Genomic DNA, 17363 nt, shown 5'->3' with positions numbered 1-17363 from the left:
AACCACACAGCCCACTCCTTTTCCAACTTAGATTCAGGCTGAAAAAACAAAAACAAAACAAGACTGAGAAAAGAGAAAAGCATGAAAGCAGGACACAAGCTCTTCAGTTCAGTGATTCACTTAGAAATGGGATGACCTTTTGACTGTATATTTTTCATTCTCAACTTTTCCTGTCTCTTGTTGTGGCCAAAGGTCATATCAGTACGTGTGTTATTTCTAAAAATTATTGTGAAGCAATTAGAAAAATTGTAGTCTTATCTTTTTTAAACATTGGAAAACTGCACATTGAGGTTGTTCACGAAGCATTATGTCTCTTCCTGTGTTTGTTTTAACAATATATTGGTTTGTTCACTACGAGGGAACCAAGAGACAACCGACCATGTGTCTGCCATACAATGCACTGAATGGTAAGTATTGTGGCAGATTTACTTCCCTAATCTAGCATGACTTAAGGATGACTTAAGGATTTGATTTATTATCATTAACTGCAGAGAATATCTCACAAGTCAGCACCAATTGCCATTAGTTGCTAAATATACATATAGATATATAGATATGCTTCACTGAGTGAATGGGTTAAATGCAGAGAAGAATTTCCCCACGGGGATCAATAAAGTATACATTATCATTATCATTATATAGATATAGATAGATATAGATATATATAAAAATGCAATATTCTACCCTCCTGTTATTGTGAGGAAACCTTAAAAATCCTAGTCAACCAGTTTTTGTCTTCTCTCTTTCAGGTAACTGTGTGGATAACTCTTCCTGTCCTTGATCCCGTGTACTGTCAAAACAGGCGACACATCCCAACATGAGGACGTACTACTTTTGCACAGACACAGCCAAAGAGATGGAATCTTGGATGAAAGTGATGACAGATGCTGCACTCGTGCAGTCAGAGCCAGTCAAAAGGTTTGTAAGAGCTTTGCCAATAAAGTCATGTTTGCTGAGTGGGTGTGTCATTTTTGAATTGCGAGCGCATGGGGGGGGTGTTTGAAAAAGCCATTTGAGGACAGTTCTTCAAACTAGTACTAACAGCTGTGCATCACGTGGTTCATTTCTAGACTCTGATTTCTGTTTTTTTGTTTGTACTGGAAGAGAGTACTTTTAAATTCCCTGTTAAGTTCTTCGGCAACAGTTCAACACCCACTTTTGACATCTCTGGTTTCTGCGTTTGTTGAAGAAACTACGATGTTCTTTCATGTTATGTAACTGTTTCAAGCGCTAAAGTTTATTATGGAGTAACATACATAAGACTGTGGGTGCACTGTGAAGGCATGATGCAGGTGATTTAAGGGATGATGTGCACAGCTGCGCTGGCTGATCAGGATCACTGACTCATCAGGACAGGGGTTTTTTTTCCTTCTTCTTTTTTAAGCTATGTTAAATATCTGCCATTTGGCAGGCTGCCTGTCTAATGCCCTGCTTTTACATGGGCGAGCAGAAACGTAATGGTAACGAGCAGTGTAATTACACAGAGCAGTAGTCCCTGAAATCCTCTGAAAGTCTCTGCTAAATGGGACCGTGTGATGCTGCTATAAGATTATCTTATATAACTACACATTGATCAAAACAAAAAGGTTCTGTAATTTAATCTTTTTTTAAATTTACTTCATCATTTGTTTTGCAGTTGTGTAACTTGAATGCTCGCAGGGCTAAATGTGTGCTCTGCTTGGTTGGTGGCGGCACAGAAAGATGGAGAAGTCATTAAGTGACTAGTGCTGCTATTTGAAAGTATACAAGTGGAAACTCTGAAGGAATGCCTTTTCTGCAGCTCTCTTATTGCTAACCCAGTGAGCCATGCTGCTGAGAGGAATTTGCCAAACTTTGAAGTTGCGACCTTATGTCTGTCTAAGGTCAAGGCATAGTGGCATCTATTACCTGTAGATAACTACCTAGGGACCACAGAGTGGTATGCAGGTCTTCTAGACAGGAGGCAAAAGAGAGAAGCAAATGGATTACTGGGATCTGAGCACCACTTTTCTGAAGTGTCTCAGCTGAGGTATTGTTTTACTGGAGATATCTGATTTCCTTTTACACGCCTCCCCTTCTCTGGCAGCTGGAAGAGGCATTGTGCACTTTGCTTTAGTTTGAACTGAATTCACAATGATAGCACATTAGTTGTGTAGTATATTGTAGTATAAACCTAAAAATGTGAATCAAACATCGTTTACAGCAATTCTAACCAAATAATTAGTTGGACATGAATCATCTCACCCAGATTTACGGGTGTTCTGGTAAGGGTTAATCACATTAAAGACATTTAGCCTATTGTCTGAGGTTGTAACAGAGTTTTTACATAAACATCAAATGGAAGGAACGATGCCTGAATACTTGGGTGCAAACTTTCACATGTGCTTGTATGACATCATCCAAGCAAGACGAACAGCAATGCTTCTCAGCTCAAACGTGGCTAAATTGGAAAAAATACAAACACAACAGAAGACCAAGCCAAATACTGTGTGGAATACAATACAAATGTGGAAACCATTTATGGATCCATTCAGAAAACTAAAAGGGCACTTTTCAGCATCAGTAGCTACTTTAGGCCTCATTGGTTTCATATTCATATCAACAAGACTCAAGTTAACAGTTCATGTAGTAATACAGGCTGTAGAATTAAGTTAACAGTGCTTTCAGAGGGGTTGTAAACAGATTAGAAAGGCGGGAAGATAAAACAACACGCCACTCTCAGATTTCACTTGAAGACAAGCGTATCTTAAGTCTGCATAATCCAAAATGTCTATTGAAAGAGTTCCAGTGTTTTGTGATTTTTCAAGCCTGAACCTTCTTGTCTCTTTTAGGTTGGACAAACTAAAAGTGGAGCAGTGTGGACCTCAAGAGATCAACCATGTGGCCAACCATAGAACAGAAACCGAAATCCAGAAGAATGAGCGCAACCGTGAGGTTGACCGTGAGCACGCAGCCGTCTCCCCCACCACAGAAGAAGAGGAGAGAAAGCAGCGAGATGCAGAGCGCTACGGCTTCCAGAAGGATGGGGCCGACCGTGAACGTCCACTCACCAAAATAAACAGTATCAAACTGCAGCCAGCGCAGGCGGCAGCCATCAAGGCTAATATGACCTCGCTGCAGCCTCAGACCGAGGTTGACGGATCACAACACAGCCCCCAAGTTAATGGATCTGGAGAACAGCGTCCAGCTAATGGGACTGGAGTCCCTCCTCTGCAAAGTTCCCCACATGAGCCGGATCGCAGTCTGAGTCGGACCAGCTCGATGCAGCAGCTGGAGCAGTGGGTTCGCACACAGAGAGGACGTGGCCAGGACGACGATACCAGAAGGTTGGTTTAGTGCTATGCCCAAAAAAACCCATCTTGACATGATATTGTATAAGCTTTAAATGTAATTGTTTGATTATAACATGCGTACACTGCAAGAAGAGAAATGATGCTATTCAGATGGTGCTGTAGTCTGTACAGTAGCACCAGTTATTTTCAGATTATTCCACAAGAGTCAAATCTTAGACTGTTTCCACAACATGAAGTCAAATTTGGCTTTATTGGGTGGAAAGTATGACGTCGGTCTCCTCTTAGTTCTAAGTAGTTAAGTATATTGATGAGGTTTTGATGAGAGGATTTAATAAGCTGGTTCTTGATTCCCATCCCTGGTGTGCACATTTTTGTTAAAAAATACATGTTTTAGTCAAGAGATACGTTTGTCATCAGGCTTGTGTTCATATTTGACACAGCTTTGCCTCATTCTGTGGTTATTTGTTTTTTTAACAAATAGACATACACACTCGCTTTAGAGGATACCATGGGCAAAACTAATAAGGCCTCAGTAAATATTTTTGTGTTGGCCCTCTGAGGTAAACATTTAATTCTCTCTCCATTAATCTCTTTCAGCTCCTTTTGTCATGACATGCATGTTCTCTAGACTGATGTGTAGCAGTCACAAGCCTTTATTATAACACTGCTATACTGGGATTTAAAGACCAGTGAGTGTTTTAGCCCGGATCTGTCAGGTCTTCTTATTATTAAGCTCTCCGTACTGACTTTGAACTCACTGAGGAAGTGGAACTTCTTAAAGCCTTGCTGTCAATAGTAAGGTCTAATTTGTTTCTGAGTAGGGAATTGCTTTGTGAGACTCCCTAAAGACACACATGTAAACAGATAAAATAAGAATCATCCTTGTTTGATACTTAATTAGAATGATACTCAGCGTGAAGTGCTTTTCAACTACAAAGTTTAAACCAAACCAACAAATGAAAAGATTCATAACATGGCATTGCTTTGATAACTGATGTTTTTGACTGGTTATAATCAAAATGAAAGAAATCCAATGAGAATTCTTTCAACTATAAACAACTTGTTGCATCCTTTGAACCTGACAGAGCCTAAAACCACGTTTATCTGCTTTTGTGTATGGAATATATGAAGAATTATCAAATTGTTATACCAACACAGATCATTTTAGGTCTGTGTTGGTATAACACCATGCAGGTCATCTACTATATCATACATGATTAATTATCTGTTTTTTCTTTTACCCCAGCATCACATCATACCAAACGCTGCCTAGAAATTTGCCAAGCCATCGGGTACCCTACATGCCTCATTATGGAGATGGATATTGCAGTATGCCCAGGAATAGCATGGCACAGCGGGACAGCATCTGCAGCATGTCCCCATCGGTATATGACCAGGCCATGGGTCCTTCAATGACTGAGAAACGCCGCTCCATGCGCGATGACACCATGTGGCAGTTGTACGAGTGGCAGCAAAGGCAGGCCTACGGCAGGCAGCCAGGGCTGTACAGCAATATGGCCAGTCCCAAAACCATGATCAACTTGTCAGAGCATGCTGCACCGAGCCACTCCATCCCCCCCTCGCCCTCCCATGGCTCCCTGTCGATGTACGGCGGCTACTCTCCAATGAGATCTTACAACATGGGCAACACTCGCTCTGAAATTTCCTCTCCCATCTACCGAAGAGACATGACTGTTGAGAGACGGCAGAGGCCACCCGTCAACAAGGTCAGCTAAGAGATGCATAAACAGGAAGCGTTCAGTTCACCCTCATAGTAACAAAATCGCCTACTATGCAATAGTCTTCAGTCACCCCTTATTTCTTTATATTTTGCTTCCAAGTAGCCAGAATAGTTCTCCAGGCTTTCTGAAGGTCTATCACATTTTTTCTTTGGACACTGGCTGCTTTTTCAATCATTTTCAGTCCAGTCCTTATACTTGACCATTTTCAAATGAGTGTTTGTTTTTTTTTGTTTTTGTTTTTTTGTTCATCAAGCCATTTAACACTGAAAAAGGCACCTAATGCCATAACCAGTGACCAATGTTGTGTCTACAGATAGCAGACAACTTGGCAAAAAGTCTATTTTAAAGGTATCGTTAACAGCTTGTTGCAAAAAATTTTAAAAAAGAAATGGCAGGCCTAAAAGTAAGATCTACAGCAAAGGAACACAATCTGAAGCCTCATCAGAAATGGTCTCAATGGAAGAGTGGCTGTAAGAAGCCATTCTTAACGAAGAGCAATGAGGAGAAAAGTTTCAGGTATTTTAAATGACAATAGAGCTGAACTGAAAATCAGTAGCAGCAGGTCTTATGGAGTGATGATCATTAGGATGGAGGAGATCAGGGGAGATGTACTGTCTGGTTTTGATCCACTGTGCTATACCATCTGTAAAACATCTGATTGGGATCATTGTTAAGCAGGACAACAGCCAAAGAAGAGCTTTGAATGTCCTTCAAAGGACAACATATAGAAGACAACATATAGAAGACAACATATAGAAATTACAAGAAAGCTTGACTAAGAGAGTTCAGTCTGTGCTGAAGAATAAATGAGGTCACACCAAATACTGATCTTCAAACTCATCAGAATTGTGAAAACCCTGTTTGTGCCTACTTTAGTTCCCAAAGTTCAAAAATGAGGTCATGTGTTTCATTTGTTTTTAAGCAGTGCAAACAAAATTACATTCAGCTTTGAGCATATTTATAGTGACAGAAATATGAGACGGATATATACAAAAATATGCATCAAGAGTAGCAAATGTTTCTTTGTACTTGGATGAACCCCGTGGCTATGGCTGACTATTATATCAAAGATATTTAATGTTGCACATGACAGGCCTTTTTTCATATTAAATCTTTGTGTTCTGCAGTATGCTTACCTGCCTGATAGGAGGTCTATGCCAGCAGGGATCCCAATCCAGACCATCACTGCCCAGTCTTTACAAGGCAAAACAGTAAGTCTTGGTCTATGTCAGTCTTCTGGCTAGCTAGATTTATATCACTGTGCTGTTCAGCTGAGATACTTCATGCTTGGTTTCTGTACAACTATACAGTCTGGGTTTAACTGGATATCTTTCAAGGACAATGCTGTTTTCTGATGATGCCACCTACTCTACCCTTCTCCCTCTTTCTGTCCTTCACGTCCCTCCAAGACATTGTGACAGAACGTTTTCGAGACAGGTTTAGGCAGATCTATGTTCCAAGTGGTAGGATTTAGGGTGTGTTCACTTCAGGAGCTCCTTAGACTCTCTTCACTTCAGTGGAGACTTAAAAACCCTGTCACTCAAACTCTCTAAGCCAGGATCAAGAATTTATGTCAGAGCTGCACACAGTTCTCTGTACTCATTGAGCTCGTAAAGTGTGAAGTCAATTCTGTAATAAGTGCCAACTGTTCTGCTGTTTTGAGTGGACATAAAAGAATGTGCATGCTGCTAACTAACATGGTACTAAATTGCATGAAAACGCAAGACTAGAATGCAGCAACTGTTCACCTACTGGGATCCTGGTACCTCTAAATCTCCTATCCTGGTGTGCTCTCTCTCCTTTCTTCTCACCCCCAATCCCTGCCTCACCCCTGCGGTGTGTCCCTGTTTCACTGTGGCGATGCATCCCCCCCGCCTCCTCCTCTTCCTCCCTCCTCCTTGCAGCCTGAGGAACTGACTTTGCTGCTGATAAAGCTGCGTCGGCAGCAGGCAGAGCTAAACAGTATCCGGGAGCACACTGTAGCACAGCTTATGCAACTAAACATGGATGGCGACAACCCAAAGGTCAGGCCCCCAGGGACATCTCTGCAGGCGTGTATGTTAGCGTGTGGTGTGTATGCCATCTTTATCCACTTCCATTATCCATCTCGATCCGGAGGATTTGTTTGGTCTTCACACATGGCTGATTTAAGAAGGAATTTTCTTCTAACATGACTATGCTTAATGGCTTCATGTTTTTTGTGGACCAGCTACCTTCTCATCAATTTTTCCCAAAATGTGTTGAAATAAAACACTCTTCTTCCAGTTTCAAAATAATTTTGCGACCAGCATCTGACTTAAATCAGTGCATCAGATAATTAGATTTGGGCCATTTTAGCAGGGCAAGCAGCTGATTGAGTCATTTATCCCCCTAAAGAATATAGACAGATGTTATCCGCAGATGAAACTTAAAGCCATTGGCGAGCTTAAAGAGTGACCGACTAATGAGGCTAAGGCCACTGGCATATGTAAAAGTTAATTCAGGATTTTGGGACTTTAAGTCTCCAGACTTAATGCCAGACTGCAGATTTTACCATTAATGATGTAGGTCAACCAGGACTGTTGAAGATTTTTCCATTTTACAGTGTTTTTGTTGTTGTTTTTCTTAATCTACTACTGTGCATTTAATGCAAGTTTTCCTTGTAGCTATACGACCAAAGGCGGTTGCCCTGCTTCATTAGTTTATGTTTGCGTCAGCGGACACACACCACGTTGTGTGGTACTTTGACTTGCCATTGTCTTTGTTTTTTGCATGCACTCGGTCAAGACTAGTCCTGCAGTGTACTCATTCTGTTACCTTTGAAAGTACACCTGGTACCTGACCTGTTTTCTTCACCTTGATTGGTCCTGCTTTCCTTTCTCTTGGGTTATCTTTGGGTACATGACATGCTTGTGTGATTGTGGATGTAAGAGAGAGTGTGACAGAGAGAGCATCAGTGAAAGAATGTGACTTGCCCTTTCTTTTGTCTCACTGTCCTTTTGCCTTTTCTTTACTCTCTTTTTGCTGCTGATGATAGAACGACATTCTTTCTCACCACCTCCAAAGGAACCTCATGTATTTGGACAATCAGGTGGGGTAATGCATGAATGCATGCCCTGTCTTCTTCTGTCATGACCTCATTTAATGCCTCTGCTTTTATTGTATTAATCCCTGCTCTGCGGCTGTTTTAGTGATTTGCAGTCCCAATGCCAGGCTAACTTGTTATCTTTTATTGTTATTTTAAATGGCTAAAAGTTCAGATCGCAGCATTTTTAGCTCACGCTAGTTCATTTACTCACACATTATCCAAATAACTGATCATGACTGTGGACAGTCGTTATTTCTGCCATATAAAGAACACGTAGAGATGAAGGTATCATATTTAACGTTTAAGTGCTTGCAAAGGAATATTAAAGCTTCATCATCTGCTTTTTTTTAACGATCTTAAGTGCTTTGTGAGTTTTAATTGCTTTGTATATCGCACACAAAGGTCCAGTAAAACCTTTCTAATAATTATAGCAAAAGGAAGCCTTAGGTTTGTGTAACCACTGAGAAATATGTAATTTTCATTTCCTTGACTTGGACTGATGAGCCTTAGCATTTGTGATTTCTTGCACCTCTTGTAAACGCAGTTCTTTTTACATTCCAACACATCAGCGTTTAATGGGAACTTTTCACTGCTAATAAAAATGAACCTTAGAGCTTTGTACTTCCGTGTCTTCCTGCTCCTGCTCCTGAGCGTCTTCTCTCTGTTGCTGTTAACCATCCCTGTCGTCTCTGGATGCACGTTTCTGTGTGAGTCTACCTCATCCGAGAGCGAGAAAGCGAGAGCGAGTGAGGTGTAATCACACTGTGGGTGTTGTCTCAGAAATGAAAAGCTGCTGTAAACTTTCTGACACTTGCTATATCGCTCCTCTCCACACTGGACTAGATGAAGGAAAATGAGCCTTTAATCGTCATGACTCACACTTTGATTGAGAACTCTGCCCCAAGGCCTCAACTTTACCAGCAAGTAAGGCCAGCCTAAGGCTTTGCTCCACCTCATCCTCACCAGTCGCTGTTGTTCTTTTTGGTCTGTTTTGCAATGCTCCTCCTTCGATGTCCAAGTCCTCACGGCATCTTGAGACTGGTCTCCCTGTATCGTTTGTATTGCTAGCACCTCTTCATCCATTGCTTATGACTGTTCCCTCTTATTATTGAGAAGTCATGCTGATGCAGGCATGACTTTTAAGAGTTGGAGAATGTATGAATGCTCCACTGTTGGGTTAAATCTCTTCCTCACTGTGGTGTTTGGATTTATTTATTTATTTATTTATTTTTTCAATAATCCTGCGCAGAATGTGTTCCCTCTCATTACCCGAGCCACCTGAGCTTAACAAGATGACTAATTAATTTGACTTAATTATGTGTTGCTAGTGTTATTGCTTGTCAGTCTAGTTTATTACCAAATAATTCATGTTTTTGTGGAAAACGGCCCCAATTAAGGGCCAGCAGAAGAGCGATCATTAGAGTGAAATGGCATAAATAGATTTTCATGTTTATCATCTATGACGCATGAATATTCTGCTATAGTTAAAGAGAAAAGTATGCACGCTATCGCAGCATCCCATTTAGAATTTATGTTCAGCCTGCCTTTTCTTAATTTTTTTTTCTTTTTTTTTCCCCGCCTGTGCAAGTTAGCCAGACATTTTTCAGATGTAGGGATTAGCTTAATAACCTTAAGCACCACAGCCTCAATCACCGAATCGACTCTATATCTAAAGTCTGAGGTGGCGATACTGACGAAGATGAATCCTCATATTTTTTTAATTTAGATTAGCACTTATTTATCTGTCTTCATTACTTCCCCTTCACCCCCACTGGTCATTCTGCTGATGGAAAGGATAAAGGGGCCGGCTTGTGTGTGCGCCGATGGCTATGACATCACATTGCCACTTTTGTGACGCCCCTCGAGGTGTAAAAGTGTTGCTGAGACTCACCCCGTCACCCATTCACTAGCATACCGCCTCCTCAACAGCTGCATTCCCACCTGTTCAGCTGACAAAAATCTGTCTTCCTCCTCCTCCTCCCTACGTCTCTTGTATATTAGTCCACGCCACACAAAACCCACAGTGAAGCTCTTCAAGCTGTGGGAGAGTCTGCATGTTCTGTGTGGAATGCCATGTGGTTCTTAAGCCCCACCTGCTTTTAGCTTTACTATGTTCAGCTGCGAAAAAAAGGTGTTTGTGAGAGAGTGCAGGTGTGGATGTTGATTCAGAAAGTATTTGGACAGTGAGTCACTTTTTTTGTTGTTGTTTTGCTATTTTTGGGCACATTTGATTTGAAATTCAATCATGTCTTTGAGGTTAAAGTGCTAGGTGGTGAATCTAAACCTTTTCAGTTATATCAACCGAGGATTTTTTTTTTATAAGGGCCTGACAGGTATTTTATCTGATATGTGATATATTTGTTTGCTGAAAACCAGACTGAAAGCTTAAAACCAGCAAATAAGGAAATGGCTCCAGTCAAGTTCTGGCAGAGTGTCTCAAGTGAATATACAGAGGATCTGCTGCGTCTGTAGGTTGTACACTTTCCAGGAAGTGAATTAAATCTTACACTTGGCACTTTGAGCCTATAGTCATTGAGTCATTTCATATCAAATGTGACGAAAAACACAAAATAACACAGAAATATGTCACTGTCCTGATGTCTGTGGTGTGTACTTATAATATTATAGGTTTAGCAGAGTGGGTGAATGACTATGTGATCTGTTGATTTTTCTGGAAACATGGGATCCAATGCAGCTGCAATGATTTTCTTTGTTTGAGAAGTAGCTGAATGATATCAAGTGGAAACATGGATGACTTTTGGAGTTTTCTGGCTAAACACTGACGTTGTAAAATTAATGTAGAAACCATAACCGTACACTTGGGCACTGAACTAAAGTAACAGGGCGCTTTGGCATGCACACGTACACACACAGTCTCTCATTAGTTAACCCCAGATTATGCTGTAGAATACATGATTGGTGGACAAAGCTTATGCACTAACTTCAGAGTGAAGTAAGCCAGATTGTTTTGTATGTTTTTCCATAAAACCATTGTGCCGATGGAGACAATGACTGTGCATGATGAAACACGAGGCGCAAGAATCAACAGCAGAGACTCTGTTTAGACTGGCCGAGGTCCCACTGCTGGTTTGGTAATGCAGATCGTCTGATTTAGTGAAATATGAGTTCCTTCTGAAGGATAAATCCTGCGGCTCAGTGAGAGAGCTTGGTCTTGACACTGCATTAGATCTCCAGATTCTAATGTGTATGCACAGATTTAGTGCCCCTGTCTAATGCTGTCTCTCTCAACAGATGAGTCCAGAGGACTACAGGGAACAAGCCTATACATGCATGCCAGAAGAAGTGGACACTGATGTAAGTTCAGTGCTGCAGACTTGCATGACATAATGTTCCTTTTAGCTGTACACAGCAGGTCATGACTCGTTATTGGTTTCTCTTCAGACTAAACTTAGCAGGCTGTGTGAGCAGGACAAAATGGTGAGGATACAGGAGGAAAAACTGCAGCAGCTGTACAGAGAGAAGGTGACTAATACTGCATTTGTCGTCATGGTCACGCAAAACATTGTCTAAACATGCTTACAAAGATTTGGTATCATGTGCAAAAAACGTAAATTTGAATGAATGCACAGTTTGCAGTTGCTAAGAGTAAAGTTTCTAAGCATGAAACAGAGCAAGTTAGGAGACAAAGTCTGTAACTATAACTAACTATAGCCTGTAAGTATAACTGCCATCATCAGCTGGAAAGACTTGTCTGGTTTGCATTGCTTTGTCATATTCAGCACATCTCACTGACTGTTTTATGTTACTAGTTGATGTGCAGCGATTGTAGGTATATAGAAAAAATATAAAATCATTTCTAGTCAATTTTGAGTCACAGCTGTGCCCTTTGAACTTTAGATAAGACAAATAAGTAGTTTGAAATGCTTTCTTTAGGCTCTGAGAGGGGCTGATGGGCATTTGTGATTAGTTTTGACATTTTAAAGATGGGATAACCTCTTGTTTAGTGACAAAACAGCTCAAAACAGTCATGCTGAGGAAATATTTAAAAATAATCTACTATTCTGAAATAGTCTTACTGAAGTTTTAATGACGACTGTTGTGCTCTGTGTATTTGACGTGATGCGTGTTGCTTCAGCACACTCTGGAGACAGCACTTCTGTCAGCTAGCCAGGAGATAGAGTTGGGCTCCGACAACCCGGCTGCCATGCAGAGCGTCATGCAGCAGAGAGACTTGCTGCAGAGCGGCCTCCTCAGCACTTGCAGAGAGGTGTCCAGAGTTACTGCTGTAAGTCATACAGTGTATTTAAACCCCAGACAATGAAGGCCTCTTTGTGTTTTGTTTTTCAGGAGTATTAATAATATGGTAGTTTGTCTTTATGTTTGTTGTATAATTGTTGTTTCTATCCTCCCCAGGAGGTGGAGCGGTTATGGAGGGAATATGACAGGATGGAAGGAGATGTGACTATGGCTAAGAACAACCTGCTGGAGCAGCTAGAAGCACTGGGAAGCCCTCAGGTAGGAACATTTTTGACAATGAGTCTGATCAACTTCTTCTCTCTAAAGGCCATTAAACTCTGAGCATGTTGGGGAAAAAAACAGCACAAAATTTGGCATAGTTCGGAAATTATCTTGTAATGTGTAACATATATATACACACACTGACCAATCTGTCCTCAAGAATCACACTGTGGGGAAAAAAATGAAGCAAAAATCAGGCGATGATGAGCTGGTTCTGGTGTTTTTAAACAAGAAAAGGAAGAAATTGAAATTCTGGATTCAGCCAATTCTCAAGAGAAGGCAGCAGCAGGGAGAGTTTCATGGTTTGATCCAGGAGTTGAAGCTGCATCGCGGCTGCTTTCGTACATATTTCAGGATGTCAGCAGGGCAGTTTGAACTTTTGTTGGCAGAGTCGGAACCACATCTGAAGAGGCAGAGAAACTATTTCAGAGAGCCAATAGCAATGACTAGCTGTGTGTCTGAAGTTAAATGGTATCATTTTACTATTTCAGAAGCATTGTATCTTCAGTACCGGTGTGCGTTTTGAGCTACTTTGTTGTGAAATGCAGTGGTCAGATCGGTTTATTTGCAGGTAAAAACTCTGAAAAATCTATTTTAAAAAAACAAAGGCAGTGTGAACGGCTGCGTTAAGCATCGATGAGTCTGGAAAATATTTTTAACACACAAATTTTTCACGTCCATGTGAAAAGACCTTAACTCTAACTCGACATTAAGTGTGTAGAAATATGCTGATAATTTTGTAAACAATCCAGCACTGACACATTTGATGTTTAGTTTGCCATGGCTAAGTATTTCACTAAGTACTATATACTCACTAAATCAAATCAAATCACTTTTATTGTCACATCACATGTGCAGGTACACTGGTACAGTACATGTGAGTGAAATTCTTGTGTGCGAGCTTCACAAGCAACAGAGTTGTGCAAAATACAATAATGTAAAACAAGCAAAATATAAAAATGGCTAATCTAAAAAGTAATAAATATATGTACAATATGTAAAGGTATATACATTACTGAATGTGTATACTAAATATGTTTTTCTACGTGTGTGTGTTTGAGTGTGTATATAGTATGTATATACATGTTTTACAAATGAAATAAAGTAAACAATAAAATGTGTATATAGTATGTATATACATGTTTTACAAATGAAATAAAGTAAACAATAAAATGTGTATATAGTATGTATATACATGTTTTACAAATGAAATAAAGTAAACAATAAAATAAGATATATAAAATATACAGAGGTTGGTATGTGCAAAACAGTGGTATTTATATACAGTATGGAGTGCATAATGTTGAAGTTCCAGTAGTGAGGGTGAGGTGTCTATGAAGTGTTCAGCAGTCTGATGGCCTGATGGAAAAAGCTGTCTCTCAGTCTGCTGGTACGGGACCGGATGCTGCAGAACCTCCTTCCTGATGGAAGTAGTCTGAACAGTTTATGGCTGGGGTGACTGGAGTCCTTGATGATCCTCCCCGCTTTCCTCAGGCACCGCTTCCTGTAGATGTCTTGGAGGGAGGGAAGCTCACCTCCAATTATCCGTTCAGCACACCGCACTACTCTCTGGAGAGCTTTGCGGTTGTGAGCGGTGCTGTTGCCGTACCAGGTGGTGATGCATCCAGTGAGGATGCTCTCAATGGCACAGCGATAGAAGGTCCTGAGGATGCGGGGGCTCATGCCGAATCTTTTCAGTCTCCTGAGAAAGAAGAGGCGCTGCTGCGCCTTCTTCACTGTTTTGTTTATGTGTACTGACCACGTAAGATCCTCAGCCAGATGTACACCAAGGAAGCGGAAGCTGCTCACTCTCTCCACAGCGGCGCCGTTGATGGTGATGGGGGTGTGTACTCCTCTGCACCTCCGGAAGTCCACTATCAACTCCTTTGTCTTTGCGACGTTGAGGGTGAGATGGTTGTCTTGACACCAGTGGGTCAGGGCGCTGACCTCCTCCCTGTAGGCCGTCTCATCACCGTTGGTAATAAGACCCACCACTGTAGTGTCGTCCGCAAACTTCACAATGATGTTGGAGTTTCTAGTGGCCGTGCAGTCGTAGGTGTAGAGTGAGTACAGGAGAGGGCTCAGTACACACCCCTGTGGAGCACCAGTGTTCAGTGTGGTGGGGGATGAGGTGGTGCTGCCCAGTCTGACCACTTGGCGCCTGTCAGACAGGAAGTTAAGGATCCAGCTGCCGAGGGAGCTGCTCAGTCCTAGATCCTGCAGTTTCCTGTCCAGCTTCGAGGGAACGATGGTGTTGAATGCTGAGCTGTAATCTACAAACAGCATTCTCACATACGTGTCTCTCTTCTCCAGGTGTGACAGGGCAGCATGGAGTGTCAGGGCTATGGCATCATCAGTGGACCTGTTGTGGCGGTATGCGAACTGTAGAGGGTCCAGTGAGTCGGGTAGTGCAGAGCAGATGAAGTCCCTGACCAGCTTCTCGAAGCATTTGCTCACGATGGGGGTCAGGGCTACGGGTCGCCAGTCGTTCAATGAGGAGATGGTGGAGGATTTGGGTACAGGGACGATGGTGGCCATTTTGAAGCAGGCTGGGACTACAGACAGAGAGAGGGAAAGGTTGAAGATGTGTGTAAACACTCCAGCCAGCTGAGCCGCGCATGACTTCAGGACGCGGCCGGGAATCCCGTCCGGACCAGTAGCTTTGCGCGCGTTCACCCTCCTGAAGCACTTCCGCACATCCTCCTCAGACACAGTGTGCGCACTGACGTCACCCGCGGTGCGCGCACTGTCCGGTCTCATGGTGTTCGCTGTGTCGAATCTGGCGTAGAATACGTTTAGATCCTCACACAGAGAGGCCGTGGTCTGCGGTGTGCTGGTTTTCCCTCTAAAGTCTGTGATCGTGTTTAGTCCCTGCCACATACTCCGAGGGTTGTCAAACTGTTGCTCCACCCTGTCCCTGTACTCACGTTTGGCTGCTTTGATCGTCTTCCGGAGTTGGTAATGTGCGTGTTTGTAGTCCGATGTGTTCGCGGAGGCAAAAGCGGTGCTCCGTGCCGCCAGTGCTGTGCGAACATCTCCGTTAATCCAGGGTTTTTGATTTGGGAAGGATTTAACTGTTCTGGATGGGACGACATCTTCCACGCATTTCCTGATAAATCCGCAGACTGAGTCTGTGTACTCATCAATGTCTTTAGCAGCCACGTGAAACATTTCCCAGTCCGCGTGATCAAAACAGTCCCGCAGCGTAGACTCCGATTGGTCCGACCAACGGTGCACCGCCCTCAGGGTTGGAGCTTCCTGTTTCAGCTTCTGCCTGTAGGCGGGCAGGAGCAGGATGGAGCGGTGATCTGATTGGCCGAATGGGGCGCGGGGGAGGGCTTTGTATGCATCCCGGAAAGAGGTGTAGCAGTGGTCAAGAAGCCGGTCTCCACGAGTGCTGAAATGGATGTGTTGGTGTAGTTTTTGTGAGACTTTCTTCAGGTTACCCTTATTAAAGTCCCCGGTCGTGATAAACGCCGCCTCTGGGTGTGCGGTTTCCTCACTGCTGATCGCGCTGTACAGTTCCCTGAGTGCTCGGTCAGTGTCGGCTTGTGGGGGAATGTAAACCGCCGTAATAATCACTGCTGTGAATTCCCTCGGTAGCCAGAATGGCCGGCACTTAATCATCAGGTACTCCAGGTCCGGTGAGCAGAAAGATTTGACCGGGTGCACGTTCGCATAATCACACCAGCTGTTGTTGATCATGAAACATACACCACCGCCTCTGCTTTTCCCAGTAAGCTCCTGTGACCTGTCCGCGCGGTGCACAGAGAACCCCGGTAGTTGTATTGCGGAGTCCGGTACCTTGTCCGATAGCCAGGTTTCTGTGAGGCAGATCACGCAGCAGTCCCGCATCTCTCGCTGGAATGAGATCCGTACCCGAAGCTCGCACAGCTTGTTCTCCAGAGACTGCACATTAGCCAGTAATAAACTGGGTAACGGTGGTCTGTTAGTGCGCCGTCTCAGTCGAACCAGAACGCCAGATCTTCTCCCTCTGCGTCGGCGTTTGCGGCCTCCACGGGCCCAGAACAAAGGCGTCTCAGGTGAGATGAATGGGGGGTCTGCAAACGGAGGGTCCGTGTTGCAAAACTTGAACTCCGGAAAGTGATGAGAAAGTCCATCTTTTATGTCCAGTAAGGTTTGTCGGTCGTACACAAGGAGACATGTGCTACTCGTGAAAAAATAAAGAAAAAGTAAAATTAAACACAAAAAACAGCTGTTGCTTGGGGGAGCTCGCGACGAGGCTGCCATACTCGGCGCCATCTTGGTTAACACTATACAACTCTCTTCCCACGCTGAACCCGTTAGGTTAGACCGAGTCACTCACGCAGGAAGAGTTCGGCTGTTGCTTTGTGATTGAATGATGGGTGCAGATGGATGAACTGCTGGGGACTTGATTCTTAATTTAATTACCGATTTGGCAAAAGAAGACGTCCCACAGTGCTCTAGGCTAGCAGTAGCAGCTGTGCCTTTCATCTTGACCCAAAGGTGTGTTTACAGAAGTACTCTTGTTCTGGTTGAGTCACTGTAGTTTTGGTTCTCTGGTTTAGCGTCATGATTTTTTTTGCCTGATAGGGTTTTTTTTAAGGAAGCGCGCTCTCAGTAGCTATCATGATATCATCATTCTTGTGAATTCCTTTTGGCTAAAGTAATGGTGTAGTGAAAATCTGATACTGCGGCTGACCTGCTTGGCGTACTTGCAGATTCATACACTGCAGAGCTGCAGAGAAATCTGTAAACCCACTCAACCTTTTTACAGACACTTTTTCTGGACTTTGGGAGAAAAATATGGAGAGAAGTAAA

General features: G+C 42.8%; 1 protein-coding gene across 13 annotated transcripts in view; it reads left to right on the top strand.

Moving 5' to 3' along the window:
• Window positions 1-17363, top strand: part of LOC134631261 (pleckstrin homology domain-containing family A member 5-like) — a 90773-nt gene that overhangs the window by 63848 nt on the left and 9562 nt on the right. For 5 of the 13 annotated variants that reach the window (XM_063479427.1, XM_063479424.1, XM_063479423.1 and 2 more), the window contains 11 exons: window positions 803-918; window positions 2811-3305; window positions 4519-4999; window positions 6142-6225; window positions 6919-7038; window positions 8031-8084; window positions 8925-9005; window positions 11334-11396; window positions 11484-11564; window positions 12178-12327; window positions 12456-12557. In XM_063479427.1, coding sequence (XP_063335497.1) covers window positions 803-918; window positions 2811-3305; window positions 4519-4999; window positions 6142-6225; window positions 6919-7038; window positions 8031-8084; window positions 8925-9005; window positions 11334-11396; window positions 11484-11564; window positions 12178-12327; window positions 12456-12557 — 1827 coding nt within the window. Of the gene's footprint in view, window positions 1-292; window positions 408-802; window positions 919-2810; window positions 3306-4518; window positions 5000-6141; window positions 6226-6918; window positions 7039-8030; window positions 8085-8924; window positions 9006-11333; window positions 11397-11483; window positions 11565-12177; window positions 12328-12455; window positions 12558-17363 lie in introns of those variants that run through there. The other 8 variants (XM_063479429.1, XM_063479425.1, XM_063479431.1 and 5 more) reach the window with 5 other exon arrangements.

This window comes from Pelmatolapia mariae, linkage group LG7, assembly GCF_036321145.2.
Source record: "Pelmatolapia mariae isolate MD_Pm_ZW linkage group LG7, Pm_UMD_F_2, whole genome shotgun sequence".
In the NCBI taxonomy this organism is placed as follows: Eukaryota; Metazoa; Chordata; class Actinopteri; order Cichliformes; family Cichlidae; genus Pelmatolapia; species Pelmatolapia mariae.
This window is presented reverse-complemented; position numbering and strand designations above follow the sequence as displayed.